This window comes from Drosophila tropicalis, unplaced genomic scaffold (genome assembly GCF_018151085.1).
Source record: "Drosophila tropicalis isolate 14030-0801.00 unplaced genomic scaffold, ASM1815108v1 contig_593, whole genome shotgun sequence".
Taxonomy (NCBI): domain Eukaryota; kingdom Metazoa; phylum Arthropoda; class Insecta; order Diptera; family Drosophilidae; genus Drosophila; species Drosophila tropicalis.
Window position 1 is genome coordinate 7,488,650 of NW_027173070.1, and position 23,278 is coordinate 7,511,927.

The 23,278-nt window shown below is 36.1% G+C and overlaps 1 protein-coding gene across 1 annotated transcript; it reads left to right on the forward strand.

Annotated features, from left to right (window-relative positions):
- The first annotated feature begins 8,480 nt into the window (after positions 1–8,480).
- Positions 8,481–23,106, forward strand: wdp (windpipe). The gene is given in 3 exon segments (XM_068288391.1): positions 8,481–8,604; positions 20,203–20,736; positions 20,738–23,106. Coding segments are annotated over 2 exon segments (2,058 nt in total). The 5' UTR covers positions 8,481–8,604; positions 20,203–20,331; the 3' UTR covers positions 22,391–23,106.
- Positions 23,107–23,278: the final 172 nt, after the last annotated feature.

Consider the following 23,278-nt stretch of genomic DNA (forward strand, 5'->3'; position numbering starts at 1 on the left):
AAACCTGGCGCCCTGTAAGTTCTGTTAAGTGTGCGCAGTGTGTGCTGTTGTGCTCACCTTGTACTGTTAACTCCAGCTCAATCTGAGCATTGAGATGGTCCTTATTTGTTGATATTGGACCTTCAAGATTGTGTAAGCAGTTTGTGTGCAGCAACGATAAGCAGTGTAGAAAAAGGGGCTTTTGTGTAAAGCAGTTTTCCTAAATCCATAATCCATGAACGATTCAATTGCTTATTTCTTTTGATGAGTGCAATCAGCAATATTCTCAAAAGGTCAAATATTTTATAGAATTTGTTTTTGTTTTAAAAATCTATTAAGTTCCCAAATTAGTATAACTTAAATGAGAAAATTGACGGATATTATCGACAAAAGCTTTATCTAAAAGCTTTACTTCTATTTTACTTCAAAATATTAAGCGATTTCTTAATTTTTATTTTTAAATTCTTGTTAGTTAATTTAAGACATTTTTATAAATAAGATTTTGGGGCACTAGTCAACACTGCTGGTAGATAAAAATTAAAATTTATGATTTATTTGATTTCCAAATATTTAATTATATTTCTGACCAAAAGATTGTGGTAATATTCTTTAAATGGCAGAGTGATATTTTAATGGATAAAAAACACTTTAAGCTCAATTCAATTCTCTAAAAGGATGGACATACATTTTTTGTTTTATGGGATTTCTAAGATAATTTTTGACGCTTTATATTCTGAGACATAATTATGTACGCCAGAGAATGACTAACTTATGAGTTTACACATATAAGATCTTGACTTATAGTCTTAGACTTTTTAAATACAATTAGAGAATAAATTGATTCAGCATAATATTGAGACATTTATTCCCTTAATTAAACCAACTTTGGTCACCATTTTAGTTTAGTTTATTTTGACCATTTCTTTATGATACCAAATTTTCGACTCGTTTGTTGAGATGAGTTATTTATCGTTTCGTTTCTTTGCAGCTACTCAATGCATTTTGAGGACTAGGGTCTGGCCAAAAACGAAAGACAATAAATGAAAGTCATGTGGCCAAAATTGGTAACCTGGTCAAAACCGCTGCCACTGTGGTTAGTTGGGTCTGTGAGAGGGGCGCCGGGGTATGAGGCTGCTGATGCTGTCACGCAAACGTCAGTTGGCCAGTCGCCGTCGCAATCCCAGCCAGTTGACAAAACATGCGCCTGCGCACTGTATTTTCGCCTTTTTCGCCTTCGCCCCATGAATATTTTCTTGTGAAAAATCTCAGCTTTGTATTTACAGATTTTTTTGTTGTTGTTTTTGTTTTGTTTTGTTTTTTTTTTCGTTCATGCATGAATAATATCAAAACAGATACGAAACATACAGCAAAGAGGAACGCAGTTTGCAATGCCAGCAGCACCAAAACGAGACAGAGACCGACTCCAACTCCATCTCGAATCTTGACTTGGACCTGGGACGGGGTTGGAATGGCGTTGAATTGTCAGTTGATGTGTGCGTGCCTCGAATGGCAAGAGATTGAGATCGAATCGAGATGGTTTTGCATTGATCATCAACTGGTAATTGTCCTTTATAGCCGACGTGCATATGGCATAGACTCGGAGCAGTCGTCAGCAACAGCAGCAGCAGCAACGGCCAGCTGATTGGGTGGTACCTCATCTCACCTCACCTCACAGTAAGAGACTGACCTTGACCCAGGTAAATTGCTGAGTGGGCCAACGGTAAAGCCAAGCTCATTTGGGAAACCAACTGAGCCAAGACCAAGTCTCTAGTGTTGGCGCAAAACCTGTCCAGTCAGTGAGAACTCGCCGATGGTGGCGGTGGCCTGATTACCAACTCCATGAATGCCTAACGAGGCTTGTTGCATGTTGATTACCTGCGACCACCTGCATATCTCATTTGTACATGAACACTTGAATAATTGTGATCGCTTAGCCAAATAAATCATACAATTTTCTCAGTTGAAATGATGAGGAGAAATGTCCAAAAATATTTTAGTTACAGCTGTTACTCATGCCTTTGTCACTCCCCCTAGATTGGGTCACGTATTTTGAGAACCCACCAGTATGGCCATCCAATCCCGTTCCCATTCCATTCTAAGAATGGGATTGCCGCCAACAAGAGACCCCAAAAAAAGTGAAACTACAGTTATCAATTTTATTTTTCAACTAATTTAAACCATTCGAAAACATTTACCTGATATCATATTTTCATGTACCGAGGAGACTTTGAAAAACAACAAAAAAAAAAAAACAACAAAATTTTCACAGTAACAGTAAAATGCCAAGCCTCTAATCGAGTATGGGGATCACGTTGCCTGAGAGATCATAATTTCATTTCAGTTTGTAACCAAAAGAAGCAATGTGAATATGCTTGTATTTTTCACTCTGATATCCGTAGAACAACAACAACTGCAACAAAGGCAAACAAACACACACACACAGCAACACGTATAAACAATTAAAAACTTCTGGCTTTGGCCTAAAGAAGGTAACTGAAAATTACACCTAAAGCTTAAATGTCCAGCGCCAATGAGGCGGAACATGCATGTCTAACCATAAAACGAGTCAAATTTTTATTTTCGATTCGGATTCCAAAAAAAAACTAATACCTACTTCTACTTGGGGACTGCTGCTACGCGTGTGGCACCCCCAGTTGGAATGGAATGGATGTGGAATGGTTTTGCGCTACGGACGACGACTCCAAAATGCAATTTGATTATGAAACTGATGGTTAATTGTGAGTTTCCGGTTCAGTGCAGCCCTAACCCCGTGGGCATACCTTGCAGTTTGGAGTGAAGCCAGTCACTCCGTTACAATAGGCAGAAAGTCAGTCAGTAAGTCAGTCAGTCAGAGTCAGTCAATGAAAATGAAACCCAGGGTAGAGTCAATAAAAATTTTTCTAATGTGGGTCAAACTGGCGAATGAGGAAAATGGAAAATGATTTCGCTTTTTCCAAGTTTATTAAATAAAAACAAAAAACAACTACACAACTAACTAACTCTGTCTCTCCCGTTATTTCTAGACTTAAATGGGCTTTTTGTTTAATTAATCCAAGGCGAATTCAGAATCATCTATGCAATGGAATGGCTTAGACTGGAAATTATATTATTTTTATTTAGGAGACTTGTGGTCCATATAATTAATTCAAAGGCAAACCGCAATGCATTCAGATCTAAAGATCGCTTCACTGTACACCACTGCGGATGAGCAATACGTTTAACCTGATGCAAAAACAAACATTGAAATGTTTTCGATGCTCTTCAGATTTGTTCTAAAATGTGAATCTACAAATTAGATAACAATGTAACAATGAAGCTTGGAAAAACCGAAGCTTAGATACCCTAACTTCAAACTAACGCTCAATGAATTTCTTCAATTGGAGTTTTATGGCAAAACTCCATTTGCTTTAATATTTCTAGAAGACGAAGCAAATACTTGTTTAATACAGGATAACAGACTATTTTCCTATAACGTTCAGATCGTATAGATAGTACTTATGTTTGGTTTACCCAACATACAGTAAGGAGGAGTAAATGAGAAAATATGGAATCAGATTTCTGATTAGTTCTCACATATTTGGAAGAAATGCATTTTGTTGACAAAGAGTTTCTTTATTATATACCCCATAACCGATCGTTTCTTTAAGGAACATATGATACTGGTTTTCCGATCCATGTGTTTGCCTCAAATTCACAGGAGGAAACTAATGCCAGGTGACAAATTCAAGAACACTCTCTACAAAGGGAGAATTCAGACCTATTTTTCCAGTGTAGTTTATTTCTCTTGCCATTAAATACATGTTTTTTATATTTTCATTGTACGGCAACTATATCAATATTGACCAGAAATTAGCTTTAATCTTGTTGTCAAAAACTGTCAGTGAAAAAAAAGTATCTACTAAATGCTCGGTACTCCCTTAGATACCCGGGCCAAAGAGACTTAGTCATGTGCTTCAATAAATTAAGTCAACATTTTGTGTAGGTTGTTCTTATTTTTTTTTTTTTTTTCGAGGCGTGAAAATTAAAAGTGAAAGAACCCGACATGAAGTCATGCCATTTGTTAAAGAGAATATACATATATATATATGTACATAAACAGAGTGTATAGAGAGGAAAATTAATATGAAATACAATATAGGTAAATATGTACGATTTCAAGTGTTTAAACAGACCATTTCTAAGTGAATGCCTTAACCTTGAATTGTAGGAGAGAACGTGGAGTAGATTTCACCTCCCGGAGCGAAAAATAAACAATTTGATTGAATTGCATAAGACTGTATAGTATTCCCCATATTTGGCGACAGTATTCCTTAGCTCTATTCAGCAGAAAGTTGAAGTAAATATTTGACTCTGAGAATTGAGAACAGAATAGAATAAATATATTGTTAATAGGATTAATAAATATAACATGACTATCTAATCGATGCAAAACCGAAGCGACAAAAAGCCACAAACATAATCAAATCAAGTTCAATGGAAAATTGACAGAAAAATATAACTAACAGAAAAAGTTGATCAAAAGAAGTAAATAAATTTGGTTTTTGTTTTTTTGTTTCCTTTTGCCAATCATATCATTTACCTGGTCTGACGTCAGTGAAACGATTTTGAAGGTTGAAGCAATTTGCAATTAAAATTTTCATTCAGACATTTTTGGTTATTTTATCGGCCGTTGGACATTTCCGATACGAAATACAATTGACGTATATAATAATATCCAGAATGGCCCGTCTAGGGCAGGTGAGAGTTTTTTCAGATAAACAATTAACTAAAAGAGAGCAGTGTGAAACTATTTCACACATCTTCCAGATTTGCGTGGGGCTTCAGTTTCAATGTATCTGGTCAATATTCACAATATCATCTACGGTACTAACGAGGTCGTAGCTCACTTTTTTTCTTCTATTTGTCCAAGCAAATACATGGCACACAGCTTCTCCACCTCTTCTGGCGGGGAAGCATTTAATTTTTTTTAATCATTTTAAGACAAGAACAAAAAAAACTGAAAATATTTTGTTGGTGAGATAATTCAACAATCGCCACGGAATGCTTACCAAAAACTAAATATTTGACTATGAATGGAAAGAAGTTCTAATGATACTCTTGCCAAAAAGCGGGTCAATGTGTTTGTTGACAAGTTGAGCATCAAGCTAAGAATATAAGAGGTTTATAGCCTTGGTCTGATCATAGATCTCTAATGGTGTCCCATGAATTACTTATTCGATTTCAAAAAGTACTTTAAATTGTTCGATGTCTGATTTGTATAGATTAATTCCAGTTTGTTTAAGCTCTCACTGGCTTTTCAATTGATTGTTTTAATATGAAAGATCGGTTAAGATAATCTACTAGATACGAATTGGTTTCTGGAACTAATGTTGTGAATTGCATTGTTTTTCGAATTCTTATGACCCAAATTGATAATTAGCATAAACAGCTCAACTAGACAAGGGTAATGGGTAGAAATATCAGTTAAGTATAAGTAAAAAGGGCTATAGAAATTTCGATTCCGTTTAATATTGATAATTTTGGAAAAGGGTTTGCGTTTGGTGATATCACCCCATGTACAGGGCGAGAACAAATACAAGCGATAAGATAAATTCCGACTCAAATATTTGATATTGTTGTTAACACAAGTTTTGCCACTCGTAAGGTTCGCTACCACAAGAGAGTGGAAGGGAGTGAGAAACAGAGAAACAGAGAGAGGGAGTTGGAGAGGGAGATTCAAGAATTGGCACTTCACTCTATTATGAAACTCACACTCATTCTATAGAAACGATCATTCAACCTATGTAGAATTGAAATTCTACAAAATGTTTTTCGAAGGAAATATGTACATACATTTGACATTGATTCTTATCAAATAGTAACCATACTAAACGATGTCTGTGTTAGTACATATATGTATGTTTGTGTGTATGTATTTGTGACTGAGTGACTGATACAAAAGTTTTCGTGTCTTGTGATTATGGCCACAGGAAATGAAAATTTGCAAACGTTGTATGGAATGTGATACTCTCCTTTAACAATTAAGCTGAGTCGAAGATTTTTTGTCTACCAAGTTGTTGGCTCTTTTTTGTTGTAAAGAGTTTTGGCCAAGTATTACTTATCAAAATGATAAGGCATAAAAAGTTCACCTCAGTTGGCTCTCAGCAACAGTGATAAGCCATGTGCGAAAGCTTTACTCTACCACTTTATCTCCCGCTCTCTCTCTCTCTCTCTCTCTCTCTATCAGTTTTGGAAGAATAGTTGGTCAAGAGAAGCTTATTATGTGTCTATGTCATAATGGCGAGTCACCTTCCACGTGTTCGAGCATAGTTTGCCTGCCATAGAGAGGTTTCATTTTTCGCTCAGCAAAAAGTATCTTTCGCTCACTCAAGTATCTTTCACTCTGCCATGTTCGCCAATCGTTCGTTTCTTTCTCTCTTTGGGTCTCTCTCTCTCTCTCTATAGCTTTTGCTGTGCTCACTCTCCGCACAGTGATTGAAGTTTCAGTTTATTCAGTTTTAAGCTCTTCCAGCGAACGGTCGTGTATCTCTCTTGCCTGCCTTTAGAGTGTGTGGCGGATGCGCGTTATTGCCGGTTCGAGAATTGTTGTTGTTGTACGTACACACACACACACACACGCACACTCTCACAGTTATCCCCACCCCAAAAACCGCCACCGCCTTAGTACCCTAACGACAGCGATTCGGTGATCCTCTGTGTCTTTTTTATAGGTAATTAAAAAAAAAAAAATAAGAATATATTTTTAAAAAATTAAAATGAGAAACATATGAAAATTATTTACGTTTGTTTGTTGCTCAAGTGACAGTGCACATCTTAAAACAACAACAAAAAGAATTATTATATCGTTTAAATCAAAGTCAAATTGTTAATTTTTGTGGGGTGTTTGGGTGTTCTCACACTCTCTAGAAAACGTTGACATTTTGTCTAAGGTCTTCTCTGATTTTGCTCTCTCTCTCTATGTCTCTCTGTCTCTGCGTCTCTTTTTGTTCTTTGGCCTTTTGGGGGAATTTTCATTTTGGCATCTTTTATTTGCCTGCGGGCAGATCGACAGAGCAGATCTTTCGAGTGTCAGACCATAAGATATAAGATGAATAAAAAGATCGCGTGTTGAAGGACTTTCAGTGTGTGCCCAAAGAACAAAAAGAATACCACAAGAAAAAAAAAAAGTGAACAAGTTCTTAAGATCAAAAAAACAAAAATTTCTACAAAAACCAAATACAAACAGTGCAAAAACAAAAGGAAAATACAAAAAATAAAAATAAATCCAAACAACTTGACAAATGAAAATTATTCTGTGTATTTTGTGAGTAAAACAAAACTTTCGGCTAAGATCATTGCCAAATGGCTCAAGGCCAAAGTTATCAGATCAAGTTTTCTCCTTTGCAAAAATCTCTGATAAGGGCAAATAGCAAGAATCTATATATAGAGAGAGAAAGAGACCCCTATGTATATGTTTTCTAAGGATGACTCGACAATTGGGCTTTACCGAGTTGCGGAGTTTTGGGTTTTTTCTCTCGCTTTTTTTCTTGGGGTTTTTTTGGTTTGCTTTGTTAAGTGAAACAAGTTTTAATTGTAATTTAATGTTTTTTTGCGGTTTTTTTTTTATATTTTTATTTGGTGGCAAACTTGACCTTATTTCCCAAGAGTCTCTTCCAACCATTTTATATAATTGCCAGAGAAATGAATAAACTACCGATCATAAAAAAAAGACTCAGACGAGAAAACGGTTACAATTTTAACCCCTTTTGCTTGTTGGCTGCTTGGCACTTAATATTACTTAATACAAAAAAAAATATAAAGAGCGATCTTTCTACAACAACACGCATTCATGTGAAATCGCGCAACCCTAACCCTTCCCCTCCTCTTGCCTCTGACATGAGTCAATCCCTAACTCTCTAACCTTTTACTCTAGGTAGAGGAGAAATAGGCGAGCTTTTTTTTTTTTTGTGTTCATTTCGTGCAGTTTGAAATCGTTTACGTAAATCGAACACACATTATGAACATATAGATTTGTATTTATCATAGATTTTGTAATATAATAGAGACCACACAATTGTGGCTAATAGATTGACTGATTGGAGGTGATATTCTTTCTAAAATTTCACTTTTTCTGATTGATTTTTCTCACCTGCACAAATCATTACTCATCTTTCCCCAAAAATCATTTTGTGAATCATTTTCGTCGACGAAATATACTTGAAAAAAAGCATTTCATAGACATGCAACGTCATCGTACGATGACAGATAGCTAGATCAGATATATACATATATGTTTTGGTGATTTTTTTTTTTTTGTTTTGTTTCTCTGTGGGTGGAGTTATTGCGTAAGTTTTTTGTGTGTTATTTTCTTAGTAAAGCAACTCCAACTCAATTTCAATCTCAAAAGGCAACTCAACTCATCTTTCTGCCCAAAGGTGCTAATTTTCCGTACATAATTCACAGACTTGTGCGAGTGCAAAAGTTGAAAAAAAATACAGAAAAAATAACCTGAAACTAAAATAAAAAAAAAAAACTGAAACTCTTGTTTATAGCCCATAACTTGGCGGACTTGCTTATCGCTTTTTTTTTTTTTGTGATACCCATCGAAAATCATTCAGTGGAAGGGTATATTAAAGTATAACAAATGTAAGTAACAATCGCAGAAGAATTTATATATACAAAAGTATCTAATAGATACAAATATGTATCTGTCTTGGCTGAAGTATCTTTATTCGCTTTTAATTGCCTTTGGTTTTCGTTTCACTTAATTATAGCATTTTATTGACTTGCTAACAAGTAACTGAAAGTCGTCACGTTTTATTATTTTAATTTTTGTTCAAATTTTTCGTTACCAAGCAAAAGGCGAAGCCTTTCCTTTGGGTTGACACTTTTCTTATCGACTAAAAGAGTATTTGTGCGAAAAACGTAAGAACAACTTATCTTTATTTATGGCGAAAAAATATGTTGTATCTTATCTTAAGGATATAAAAATATATAATATGCGGAAATCAACCAAGTCCATATGCTTAGTAAAATATCTAAAAACAAATATTCATTACCGATTTGGTTATATACTCTCTGAAAACGAGCGCCTTTAGTCTGGCGTTTCAGTTTTCGATTCTCTCTTGCTCAGTTGGTATTCCTCCTCTTCTTCTTTTGGGTTTGAAGTGTTCTATTACGTCTCGTTTTGAATTTGAGTATTTTTTGTTGCTTTCAAGACTCGTCATCAATGTTAATGTTAATGTTAATGCTGTCTGTCGATTGCAGTCACCAAAAAAACATTCAAACTATTTGGTGCACTTCATGGTTCCATTTTTGGTTGATGTGTCAACCTTGTCCCCATTAGATAATATGGATTCCATGTTCAGACGGGGGATGAGCAACAAACATATTTCGATAAGGAAAAAACAAGCCACTTATCGAGGCCCAATCAAAACAGAAAGCATTGCACAATCGAGAAAATTACATTTTTCACATAGAAAAAATTCATTCAAATTTGGTTTTTCTCTTTTTGTCTTTCTTTTTGTTTTTGTTTTTGGGGTGGTCTTGTGTCAACATTGAGAATCCTCTACAAAGTGCATACACATGACTCGCTCTTCGTTTTGTGTGAAGTCTAGGGCATATCTATAATTAGCAAACTGCCGAAAGCGATTAGATAAGCCGTGATAAGATAAGTGTGAAAGCTTATAGTTACATTGTGTATGGAAAAGTCATATATATAACTAAAGAACAACAAAACCAACTCATACATTTTGGCACTGGAGAAAATTCTAAATCAAAACCTAATGGAGCTACTCTATGTTGTCTTTTAGCAGGATCTATTGAATCAAAATGGCTCAAATTGTAAGGCGCCCAATTCTGAAGCGCCTCTCCACTGATAACCAGGTGGGTTTATGGTGGATGGATGGAATAGATATTCTGTGTTATTCAGGAGCGGATTGATCATAAGTACAGCCAAAGGCATTGTGCAAAGTTTAAAGTTTTACTCAAGTAATCATCGTCTTTCTGAGCAGGATCTCATTCTACAGTTGTTTTCTTTCAACTTTGTTTATATGAAATGAATTTTGGCCTTACATTGTAAAATGTATCATGTTTCATACATAGTTCTCATATTTGTTACCTATGAAAACCGTTGACTTAGGAATTTATAGTACAAATCATTGCAATTAAAATTGTAGACTGTTCGTGTCACACTAAGCGTATGAGTGATATAATTAATTTAGTTTCAATATCTATGATGACAAATAAGGGAAATTAAAAACTATCAGGTTGTTCATTCATTTGATATAAAAAATGTCTGATCATGACACTAAATACTCCAGGAAATAACTTATTGTGGTCAGACTTATCATTAAAGTCGTTCTGAATATGATGTATGTATAATAAAATAATCAATGCTTCTAAACGTCTGAGATGAGAATTTAGTTATAACAAATGAGTAAAATTGTTTCTCCATTAAAGACAAATACTCAAAACTTATCCACTTTAAAGGAATAAAGGTTTAATTGGTACTTACAACAGGTACTAAGCAGCTAAATTTCACTTGTTTCTGTATCTTCCCATCATACATATGTATATCCCATATCATTATATCCCTGAAACAGTAAATCATTTCAGGGTCATAAAGCTTTGAAATAGAATCTGAGAAGACAATTTTGAATCTTAAAATATCTCAAGTTTGATTATTACCATTGACCTTTAGAGCTCATCCATAAAAATAGAAAATAAAGTATGGATAAAGAAAGAAAATCATCTATATCTGTATACTTTTTGAACTTTATGGGGGGAATGCTTTATGCTGGGGATTTGCAAACACCTGAAAACTTTTTTTCTTGTAGGTATGTCTATTTTGTTTAACACTCGGCAAGGGCATGATGACGCAGGTTCTTTATATTTCCCAATTCGGTTGTTTACCTCACAGCCTCTTAAAAGTACGAGAAATAGTTTTTGGAAATTTATAAACAAGAAATTGCTTCAAATTGCTTCGAATTGCTTCTCTTTGCAACACATTTCTTTCGGTGTTAATTTTTTGGCACATGTTGAACATTTGATTAGAGTCCATCAATGGATGGGGTTATTTGCATATGGTAACCATTTAATTGAGATAACTTTGGACATGAGATCGAATGATGTTGTTGACCTCGTCTGGAAATGGATTTCAGTTTTTTATTTTTGTCATTTTGTTTATTGTGCACTATGACTAATCTCTGAGTGTGTGTGTGTGTGTGGGACGTGACAATATTTATTGGCACGTTCAATGCATTGGAAATCAAAAACCAACAACAGGTTGAAAACTCATTCCAAATGGTCAACGATGACAGTTAAAACGAGGTGCTCAACGATTTATATGGGAAGTTTGGCAAAAAATTATCTCAGGGCATTAAAGATAACCGATTTAGATATGGAATCGCATTTAAATGTGTATATATATCCTTTCATTTAACCAATTAGTTGCGCCTCTCTAATTTGGTTAACTTTCACACTTTGTCTATGAAGGGGAAAATTGAAAAAAAATACAACTGTCAGCTGCCAGACGACTAAAGCCAAGTTCGTTTAGACAGTGGTGCAATTAAGACATTAATTATCTACAATTAAAATCAAATCAAATGCGAAAACCACTTGCAAGTGGATTTTACCCCAAAAGATGTTCAAATATTGTATATTTCGTTTATCTTCTTTCTGGCTGACTTTTAGAAGGTAATCAGTCAGGCCAAAAGACATATGTATATACATATATAAAGAGCTATAAATTGAACTGTAAATTGGCATTACCAAAAGTCATACAAAATAAAATGAAGCAGCGACATTGAAAACGAGCAAAGAAGAAAACCAGTTCAGAAAGCCAACATGAACAACAACTTGGCCGAGACTCTCTTGTGGGTGCCGAAAACGAAAACGATGCCGGCCGGCCGGCTGCCGGCTTGGCCTCTAAAAATAAAAACCAAAGCAAAGGCAACAAGTGGTCATAACTGTCAAATGGTTAGTGGTAGCAAAGAGTATCGGCCACTTAAATGGCCATCGTTTTCATCTCCCTCTCTGAGTCTCATGTGTCTGTGTGTGTGTGTGTTTGTGTGTGTGTGTGTGCTTCTTAACGTGTCAACTGCATGCGGCATGAAAAACAAAAATCACACAAAACGGGGCCAGACCATGTGATCATCATGCAATCTTTTTTCAACCTCAAGGAGTCCAACTCGAGTCCACTCCACTCTACTCCATTCCACTTGGCATCGAGGGGACTGCTACCAAAACTTAACCGCAGGCTAATTTGTCCCAGTAGGAGTGTCCCAGGCCCATGTCTGGCCTTCGACTTCTGTGCAATGGCTTCTCCATGCATTGTATTGATCATGGGTTTTGGGGCCCCAAACACACACACAAACAACACTAAACTACATGGCATCTAAGCCAATTCTCCAGTTCTGCCCTCTAGAGTGCTGGCCAGGTGCAGACTAAAATTGGAAATTCCATCTAGAGAAGATTAAATGAATGTCGAATGGATTTTAATTGATTTCTCATTGAAGTTTTTGCCTTTATGTATACATACATTGCAATTTGCATTCACCTCGATTTAGTTTGAAACTTTAAACGGAAGCAAGTGAAGTGCTAATAAACAGCTGGAGAGTTAAGAGAGAGAGAGAGAGAGATGTAGAGACTCTTTTTTGGGGAAGAGAATTGCATCATCATTCTGACCAAAATTCGTTCGTTATCTTCTTTAATTAACGCCATTTGGTCTGTTTGACTTATTTGGCTTAACTATTAGAGTGTGTATCTTATATAGATACATATACATATCTAAAGTATCTAAGAGATACATATGTATCTTAAGGCTGACGAATGACATTTCGCTAATTATGGTTACGTGTTCGCAACAACAACAATTATAAAGCATTGATTAAACAACAACGTTCAACCGACATCACACAAGTTCAATTTAGAAGTCAGACTAAATTAACCCGTTTCTAATTAAAAACTACTTATTAATTTACTCAATGAAAGGTCTAGAAAACTAAAGCCGATCTATTCCCAGCTGATCAATTAAAATGCAATTTATCAAGACTTTGCCCCAACTCAACAGAATCACAGTGATCGAGCAGAAAGATCAAAAGTTGTTGCGAAATCTAAAAGGAAAACAACACAAAATGGGTTTTCCTTCTACTCATTTCCTCCTCGGCGACTTGTCAACTTTCATTGACAAAAGTCAGCAAAAAAGTGAGAAAAGTGCAAGCCACAGAGATCACTCTCTCATCTGAATGACTTTGGTTTTATTTTCTCTCACACAATTTCTGTCACTAAGCCAAAAATCAGACAAACAAAATTTTGTGGCCCAAAGCGCTTTTCGTGTGTGTGTGTGTGTCTGTGTGTGTGGGTGTCATCTGGCGGTTTCCTAACCAGTTTCCATGCAAATCTCTAAAGAATAAATTAATAGACAAACAAATAATACAAAAAAAAATATACCGATAAATCTGAAACACCTTTCTCTTTTTTTTAGTTTTTTTTTTTGTTTGTCTGTTATATAGAGAGTATTTTTTTTTTTTTTTTTGTTATAAAAATAGCCACACCATTTGCAATTGTAAATTTAATAATAAAAAAAAAAGTATCGGCATTCGAAATGTTTTGTGTGTTTGTGGTGAAACATTCTGTCGGCGGATACTTGCTGGCTGAATGCCCAGATACATTCAGTTTCCCCTTGCCACCCAATACCCCACCCCCACCTTAACCATCACCCCTCCTGATAGGCCCCATCTTTGTGTGTGTGTGTGTGTGTGTTTTCATTCCCCGTCTCATCGTAGGTCAAGTTCAAGTGTAAAATGTGCGTTTCATTTCAGTTTTGGTTTGGTTCTGATAATCCAATCGCTTGGGCTTGACGCGTTTTAATCAGACAAAATATACACACACACACACACACACATAAACAACCCTGTAATTTATTTATAAAAATGTTGTAGATTTTAGTTTAGTTGTTTCAATTGTTGGTACATTGACTTACAATTTCAATGTGTTGCTGGCATTTATCAAATTTTGTTAATGAACAAAAAAGACTAAACTTTTTTAAATGAAATACCCTTACAGAGGGTACACAAAAACTTAAACAGAGTCCGCCTATCTCTTTGATTCAATTTTCTCTTATAGTTTTTAAGATATTGCCACAAATTGAAGCTTATGGAAAATTAAACATATGAATTTGCCTTTGAGGGCTATGTGAGTGAGAGAGACAGCATGCTTGTAAAGCTAAGCACTAAGATTTTGGTTAAAATTGTAAATTTCTTGGATCTATTGTAATTTTCGTATGACAAACTAAGATCTGGCTCTATGAACTAAGACTTTATACACTAAAAGTGTAGATATAAGTACAACTTATACTTATGACGTCATCTATGTCTAACTGAGACACAACAAAAACAACATTTAACATAACCAAACACAACGTTCTTCAAGAGTTTTCCATTTTCACAACAAATCTCTCATATTTAAGAGGTCTATGAACATTTGGCAAGAAGTAATTTGTAATTTTTTAAAAGACAATTCATTAAAAACACAAAAGATATATTTTTAATTCGTTGCATCGTTTGCATTAATATTTAATTTACATTTTTGCTGGGCTATTCACTTATTTTCTAGTTGAAAATCCACAAAGTTGGCAAAAAATTTATATAAACGAGAAAATATTAAGTATATTGAAAATTAGGCTCATTGCGTTTGGCTAGTTAGCTTTTCTTTCTCGCTTAAGTGGCAATTTATTGAATTAAGGTTGCCAGCACGCGAATCGGGTCATTAGACAGCCGACCGACTCACTGACTGACTGACTGACTGACTGACTGTTTCTCTGATCGGACATATCAAAAAATTAGAATATGCTAATTACCTGGCCCCAGCTGCTTTAAAATGACGACACACTAAACACTCGAGAAGACAATAAGTTTGCCTTGAATGAATATTGAATGGGGCATCGCTCAGAGAGAGAGAGGGAGAGAGAGAGAGGGAGATGGATGTGGAGTTGGGGATTATATCTTGAGTCATGTATCTATCTTTATATTCATTCATTTATAGACGTCATCTTCAGAGTTTGGCTTTTGCTTTTGCTTTTGCGGTCAACGCATTAGCATTCACTCTCTGCCATTGCCTTTTGGCTCTCTTTTCGCAGGTAAAACACCGAAATCACCTGATGTTTTAATTGCCTGGCGTCATCAGTTTTGTTTCATTTTTTGTTTTTCTTCGTTTTTGCGTGCAAAAAGTAAAAGAGAAAGAGAAATACACACACATTCATATCTGGGTATGAAAAGCCAAAAGAAAAGCTTAAAACTGTTGAAATTCTTTAAGTATTCGAGTTCAATAAACCAAAGATTTACAGTTTTAATACATAATAGAGTGAAAGAGGGAGAGAGAGAGAAGAGAAGGTAGAGAAATCGGGGTTTACTTTGGTCCAAGTCGGTGTTTAATGTCGATTATAATTACCTTTTTTTGGGGGGGATATCCATTATTTCCAGAAATGACCATAACCAATGGCCAAATAAAAGTTTTTGGAAGCCAATATAGTGCAATTTACCAATTTCGTCATTCATTAAAATTTTATTTATTGCCTGCAATTTACGATTACAACGAAAGTGTCGGAATAGTCTTTACAGACCCATGTTAATGCTATGAACATAAAGTCCGATTTTTAGAGTGCCATATATTCGATATTTTATTGAACAATTTAAAATACATTTATACCATTTACTCAATACCTAACTTCCGGTGGGTTTCATAACTTTGCGTTCTTTTCTTATCGTGTTTTTAGAAAAGGAAATCCCAAAAACTCAAATATTATTCAATGTCAAAGTTATTGAACCCAAGAAGTTTGTGATAGAATTCATTATATACCCTTTCAACAAGTTATATGTATTTTCAAATTTCCTTAACCCACAAAAATTATAATCAAGAAGAATCTAAATCTCCTTCAAGTGCATAGATATTATGTATTTCTTCCCGTTTGTATATGTTTATCTAATTTATATACTTACCTATTTGGATCATCCCGAAAAATTTGCATTATATTCAATTTGCTTTTTAGTCTATCAAATCGCATAAATGAGGCAAAAAAAAAAAAGAGAAAAGGAAAAACCATTCTATTTATAAAATTCAACACAAAAGCGCAAACCAACCAAATAATTTTATTATATGCACAATTCCCTGTTGTACCGCTTTCTCCGCACCCCTGCCCCCATCCCTCGGGTTATCCCTAGCCCGACCCGCTGGCACTCTCTAACCCAATTTAAATGTATAAATACAAAAAATAAAAAAGAGAAGAAAAGATTTGCACAATTCTAAATATATATGTATCGAGGCAATTCTTTTTCTTTCTCATTGCATACCCTTTGCACTAAAGGGGTATATTCACTTTGATATGAGCAGATCAGGTAAAAATATATATAAAATAAAGTCTACTTTTACTGTGTTTAGAAATTCAATCCGATTAGTTACAATACTATTAATATTCTAGTAAAATAAAGTAAAACTAAATTGCTCGAATTTATCAGGGATAAAAATTTAAGATCTCTTATTTTTAGAGCTTTATTTCTTACATGAATAGTAGAATATCTAAAGATAATATGATAATCGGTTTTAGGGATCTCAAAAAAGTACTAGAACTCTTTGAAAGTACTAAAAATCTTAGATGAACTAATAAGATCTTATCAACAATTAGGAGATCTAATATTAAAGTATTAAAGACCATTCTATTATTAATCTTCAATCAACCAATCATTTATCGGTTAGTTGTAAGAAATTTGCCAAAAATATACTTTGTTTTTTTAAAATCGATCGAGTTATTGTGATATACTAGTGAAACGAACTAACTAACTAATTGTAGCAGCTATCAGTCTTATGGGACTAATCCATTTGATATATCAACAGACAGATCGATGACATCAAACTTATCGATCTCGTTGAAACTTATCGATGCACTCAAACATGTCGCTTTGAAGAGATCGATTGATCAAAAAGTGTTTTTCGAAAGGATATACAAAGTTCGGAGCAATAAAAATGTATGAGACAAATGTTCTGTGATTTTTTTGTTGGTTCGCATTCAATTCAAAATGATAATAACGAGTTACTGTTGTCTGTCGAGCAAAAAACAGAAGCTGGAACTGAAACTGAAGAGAATGTTCGGGTTCACTTATTGCCGGTTGGAGCTCTAAGTCAAGGTTGGACATTTGTCATCGTTTAAAATTTGAATTTCATCTTCTTTCTGTGAGTTTCTTGTGTGTTTTTTTTTTTTTTTTTTTTTGTTTTTTAATATGTCTGGCACTGATTTCTTCCAATTTGCACAAACGGTTTGTTCTAAGTGTTTTGTGGTTTTCGGTTTCAATTTCTCTCAGTTTTTTTGCGGCATTTGTCTTGTCCACTTCTCATGACCACCTCCCCTTCCGTTTTGATGGTGGAGAAGAGGAGCTAATTTGGGCTTCCTGTTGCTTGTCGTAACATCAAAGTGCACGTGCCTGTGCAGCAAATGAAGTGAAATCACGATCAAATTATGATAACAAGACTAGCTAAAATAAAGATCTCTTGATTTGGTTAGCCAATTTAAATGTAATTTCTCCCCATCCCTCAGCCCCACAACCATGTTTATGAGCGCCTTGTAAAAAACGAGTGTGGAAATTAAAAATTCGAACAATTGACAGATTTTGATAAATGTGTCCAGACATTTCAGTTTTTGCTTCGAGTCGGAGAAAGTGCAAGTTGAAGTTGCTGCAATTTGTCAATAGACCAGCCCATTTGAAGAAGACATTTGCCAAGTTGCTGTTGTTGTTGTTGTTGTTGCTGTTGTTTAACCAAAATGGCAACATAAATGACACAATTTGTAGGCTGTAGAAAAGCCATAACCACTTTTCACATGTCACAAATTGCAGTTAACACAAAATGCCACTGACCTTGAAGACCCTTGACGAAGTTGCAACTTTGCTTTGTCGTTTTCAGTTTCAGTTTGGGTTTCTTTTCGCTTTTGCATATGTATGTGTGACGCCTCATTTCCAGTTGGCATTTTCTGCCTGACAGCCCTGAACAGCCCTTACCCATTGCCACTGTCTGCCTGAGTTTGCAGAATGCGCCTCAATTTCATTTCCAATTATTTGCCCACCAATGGCGGAGGCAACAGCAGCTGGATCGTGCCCTTGCATACAGATTTTTTAGTTACTCAAATTGGTCTGGCACGGCGCTGAGCTTATTTATATATATATAGATATAATGTATGTACGTAACCGAATTTATATGTATTAACAACCCCTCTGAAAGATAGAAAAAAAATTGTTAAACTGTTCTATTTATGCTCAAATGAACTGGAAAAGCAACCTTAAAACGGGAAGCAAAAAATGCAAACAAAATATTTTTCCAAACAATTTGTTACTTATAGAATTGATATAATTCTGAAATAATTATCTAAGAGAAAATGATTTTCTACATATGTATATGTAAATGAGAGATGACATACTTAGTGAGTGCATTTACCATATACTAAATATTGAGTATTTGTTTATTTTACATAGAGTCATGATAAGAAAAAAATGGGTCAAATTATATAATAGATTTGTGTGTTGATGATGCTTCGATTTAATAGATTCTAAATAATGTTTTTATTTAAATTTATTGTTACTGCTAATTAGTAATCAAAGTATTATGTATCTATCTGCCTAACAAATCTTAAAACTTATATAATTAAAAGTCACTAAAAATGAAAATGAATTAAAATGAGAGATTATGCAAAGTTTAAGTATTTGCAATCCATTAAAGAATGTTTTTAACAACTTGAATTACATTTTTATAGTAATAATATCAACAGGTTACTCTTTCGATATTTAGATTTAGATAAGAGACTTTTGGTATTTGTTATTAACATTTTGTAAAAGTTTTAGAGATAAGAGAAATCCTTCCTGGAGGATGGATAATGAACATATTTTTATAAAGGTAATGCCCTGGAAAAGGGTATTCAAACTTCGACCGACCAAAGCTATAGAATTTGTTGTTTGCTTACAATTATTTTATTATGTTTTGATTACTTTTGATCATTTTTCAAATGATTCATTACAAAATTCCAATTCCAACCCACTATAGATTATATGCAGGATCAGGTGAAATAATGAAAACTTGAAAAGAAATGACAAATGTTTTTATTTAATTTTATTTATTATGTTTCTAGACTGACAAACAAAAATTTCAAATTGTTTTTAATATTTTTTCAATATTCTTAAGTCTTGTAAAATAAATGAGGCAATTTTTATGACAATATATAAAGGGGTTAAAGTTGTGATCTGTGAATCTGCCCTAGCCAAATGATGATTGTGTGTGTGTGTGTGTGTGTCTCAATGTGTGTTGTTTGTGTGTGTTGTTTGTGCCAATTTATTACTTGAGTAAAAACGCAAAGTGATTGACGGCTGCCTCGTGGATGCAATTTAAGTGCAACTGGCGCTCAATCCAACTGATAAGCCGCCTTCTGCTTTTTGCCTTCTGAATGATGAGAGTTGTGCGGCTTTGATCGCAGTAGAAATAAACCCGAAACTATATTTAGTATGTATGTAGACATAATCAAGATATACGAGTCTAGATGTCTAGATTCTAATCCTAATCATCATCAGACAGTATCATTAGTGCACAGACAATGCAACCAAATGCAACCTGGTAAAGTGCTATCAAATGGTTGCCATGTCTGATTATTGTGTCTGGCTAGAGCTCTCTGTTAGATCAATCTGTAAATGAGTCGCACTTGAATTATTCATAAGAAATGGAAATTCAAATCAAGAAAACTGACTGTTGTTGTTGTTGTTGTTTAGGGGAAATTGCCAGATCTTTCCACATCTAAAACTTTCTAGAGTCGTCACACTCAATTGACTGGTGTTTCAGGTGTGTCAGGTGCCCAGTGCTGATGTCACAGTGCGCAATGTCTTATCAGGACAAAACTAAACAACAAATTGAGGCGTATGAAAGAAGTATTAATTAGCCTTTGTCCAGATAATGTCAATATCTGTAAATTAACAAGCTGATCGATAAGCAAATCCGACAAATCGATATCACAATATTTTTTAAAAGTGACGCAATCAATGACGAAGATTTTGAGTTTTCGAAGAAAAAGATAAGGAAATCTCCGATAGTATAGAAGGAGAAAGAGCTTTCGATTCAGTTAACATTTTAGGGTGTTGTCGCTAGGTTTGCTTTTGAAAGCCATAAAAATGAAGTCTCTCCCATTAATTTTATTACACTTTTTTCTTCTTCTTGCAGATAAGACGCTCACGGGACAAAGTACGCACGGAAGGAAGGAAAGGAACGGCGACGACTCACTGCCAAAAGAAAGAGTGAGTGAGAGAGAGAGAGAGAGAGAGTACATAAACAGCAAAACCGTCGTCTAAGATGCAATTGTCCGTGGCATTGGTGGCTCTGCTGCTAGTTCATCTAGCGGTAGCCACTCCTACACCATCACAAGAAGCTGCCAACGTTGACTGCCCCGAGGATTGTACTTGCTCCCTGGCCCAGCATACACACAAACCTTTGCTGCATTTGAAATGCTCCAGCACAAAGGGATTGAAAAAGTATGAGCAAATAGTGGGATCTGATATACCCATACATTCCATTGACTTGTCCTATACGCGTCTGATCCGAGTGGGTCACATATTGGACGTATTGCCAGACATCACTTCAGTGGATTTGTCGCACAATGAACTCCATGAGACGGGCCATTTGAGTAAACGCATCAAGAAGCTTAACCTGAAGCATAATCGTTTAACCTCGACCGCATTGTCGCGATTGCCTCCCCCTATTGCAAGTGCTGAACTTGCAACATAATGACATCACATATTTACCCGAAGAGTTGACCCATCTGAGGCATCTGAAGCAATTGGAACTCAGTCACAATGCCATCAATTGTTCCTGCAAGACATTGGGTGTCCGCAATTGGCTTCAAGAGCAAAATGTCTTCATGGAACATCCTGTAGTTTGCACTTATCCCTTGGAGGCTAGAGGCAAGTCTTGGTTGCAATTGAAACGGGAGGATATTTGCCTGGCCGAGCATCAGCATCAGGAGAACTGGTATGAGGAGAGCGACAATGAACTGATGATGGGCGATCAGCCTTTGGCCGTTTCCACGGAGCACGAGGAAGAGGAGGAACTGGGCAAAGATTTCCTGCCCATTGACAAGAGCAAGGTAACAAAGTCTGCCAAAAAGGTGGCCAGATCGCCTGCCAGTGAGCCAGATGTTGAGGGCTCTGGTGACTTGAGTGAGACGAATATGGAAATGGTTGCCCAGGAGGTGCCGCAACCACCACCAGAAGTGCCAACAACCCAGGCACCAGCTAGCAATGTGGAGCACATTGCTCACGATGAACCTTCATCTGTCGAGGATGAAGACGATGATGCTGATGGCTCGGGCTCCGGAAGTGGTATTTTGCTTATACCACCACTCCCCATTTCTCCCTTTGCTGAGGGTGATGATTTTGATCCTGCAACTGACAAAAAATCCGACGACGACGAAAAATACGATCAGACACCTATGGAGGCGCCATCGCCAAGTGTTTTCAATGAGAAAACCATTGGCATCTATAAGGGTGTTGACGAGAATCAGGATCAGGCCAAGCCGGTCAACGAAGATATCATTGTTCCAGTGGTTCAAACTAATTTGGACACAAGTGTGGTTACCGATGGCCCTCTGGATGATGACAGCAAGGAATCTGAGGATATTTTGGCTGCTAAGATGGGCAAACATGATGACAGCAATGCAATCTATTATCTGCTCAGTGTCATTGCCCTGATTGTGGTGGGTCTCATTCTCTTTGTGGCCATCAAGCGATGCAAATACAACAGCAATGCGGCAGCCCGTGATGCAGAGGCTCAACGTCAGACCGAATTGCTGGACATGGACAAAAAGCAATTGGGCAAACCTTTGCAAAAGAATGGCCAGGAGCGTTCTCCCCTGATTGGAGAGAAGACCAAACTGGATGAGGCGCAGATAATCAATGGCAACGGCACCAAGAAACCCTACGACAACAATGAAGTCAAGGATGCTGCGAGTCAACAGCAACCCCTGCTGAATGGCAACGGCTCGCCGGCCAATGGCAAAGATGTGCCCACTATCAATGAGCCAAGTGCTCCGGCTGTCCATGAATATTACCCGATTACGCCACGTTATCCCACACCACAATCCCCGAGAGCCTCCAAATATGCTCAGCATCAAGCAGGAGATGAACCCAATAACAATGATGTGGAAACCGACGGCAATGCCACATATCCACTGCCATCGTCACCCAAATCGGGACGCTATTCACCCGTGTACTCGCCTGAGACGGGACGTGTTAAGATTAAGCTAACAGAGACACCAAGGCCCAAGACCCCCATGTTGGTCACACGCAGCAAATCGAATGCCGGCGATATAATCACAACTCCTGTCACACAGCCAGCCGTAGTCAATGGCCATTGAATGTCCTCAAACTCCACAAACCACCACCACCCAACCCACAACCACTGAGCTGGGTGGTTGGTGTAAAACGGCAAAATGGCAAAACTATTTGTTTATAAGGCTCCCCCCTCCGCCCCTACTCCCAGCCCACTTGGCGATAACGCTAAAGTAAACTAGAGCCAAGATTCAATTTTAGCTCGACCAACACCAATAAGAGAATGAAAGAGGACCCTTTCCGTAACCCTCTCTCCCTCTCCAACCTCCAAAAAAAGAAAAAAATGTAGTGTGTCTAGGCTCTAAGTAAATTAATTAATAATTAAGCATAACTCTAGTTTAATACCAAAGTTAAAGCATATATTTTATATAAATGTAAATTTATTCCTCTTCCTTCTCCCCCCATCTCTCCACCCAAGCCCCAAAAGGAAAAAAACCCCCCTTCTTCTTTCTTGTTTTTATTGCCTGCCTCTGCATCTCCGCATGTGATGACCACAGAATCATACTTACTATAAACTTATGTACTTTTTGATATAAAAAAAAATATTTGTACTATCTACTATATTATGTAAATTACTTAAGCTGCATCCTGCATTCAATTGTGAAATGAAATTATGTGAAAACAACAACCACAACAACAACAACAGCATCAACAAGAAGAAAACCTGATGAGTTAATTCGAAAATTATGTGAGCGACTTTTCAATACAAAAATAAATACGAAAAAAAAACTATAAACATAAATGTTGAACATCTATTTCTTGCGATAATTTAATGGGATCTGGAGAATGATGAATTCTTAACTCGAAGTTGATCCTTTTAACCACAGAACATATTAGAAATTCCAATGCACAAACAGTGGATTTGGCCAACCCTTGAAATAAAAAGAGGATCCCTTTGTGTTAAAACCGCAGAG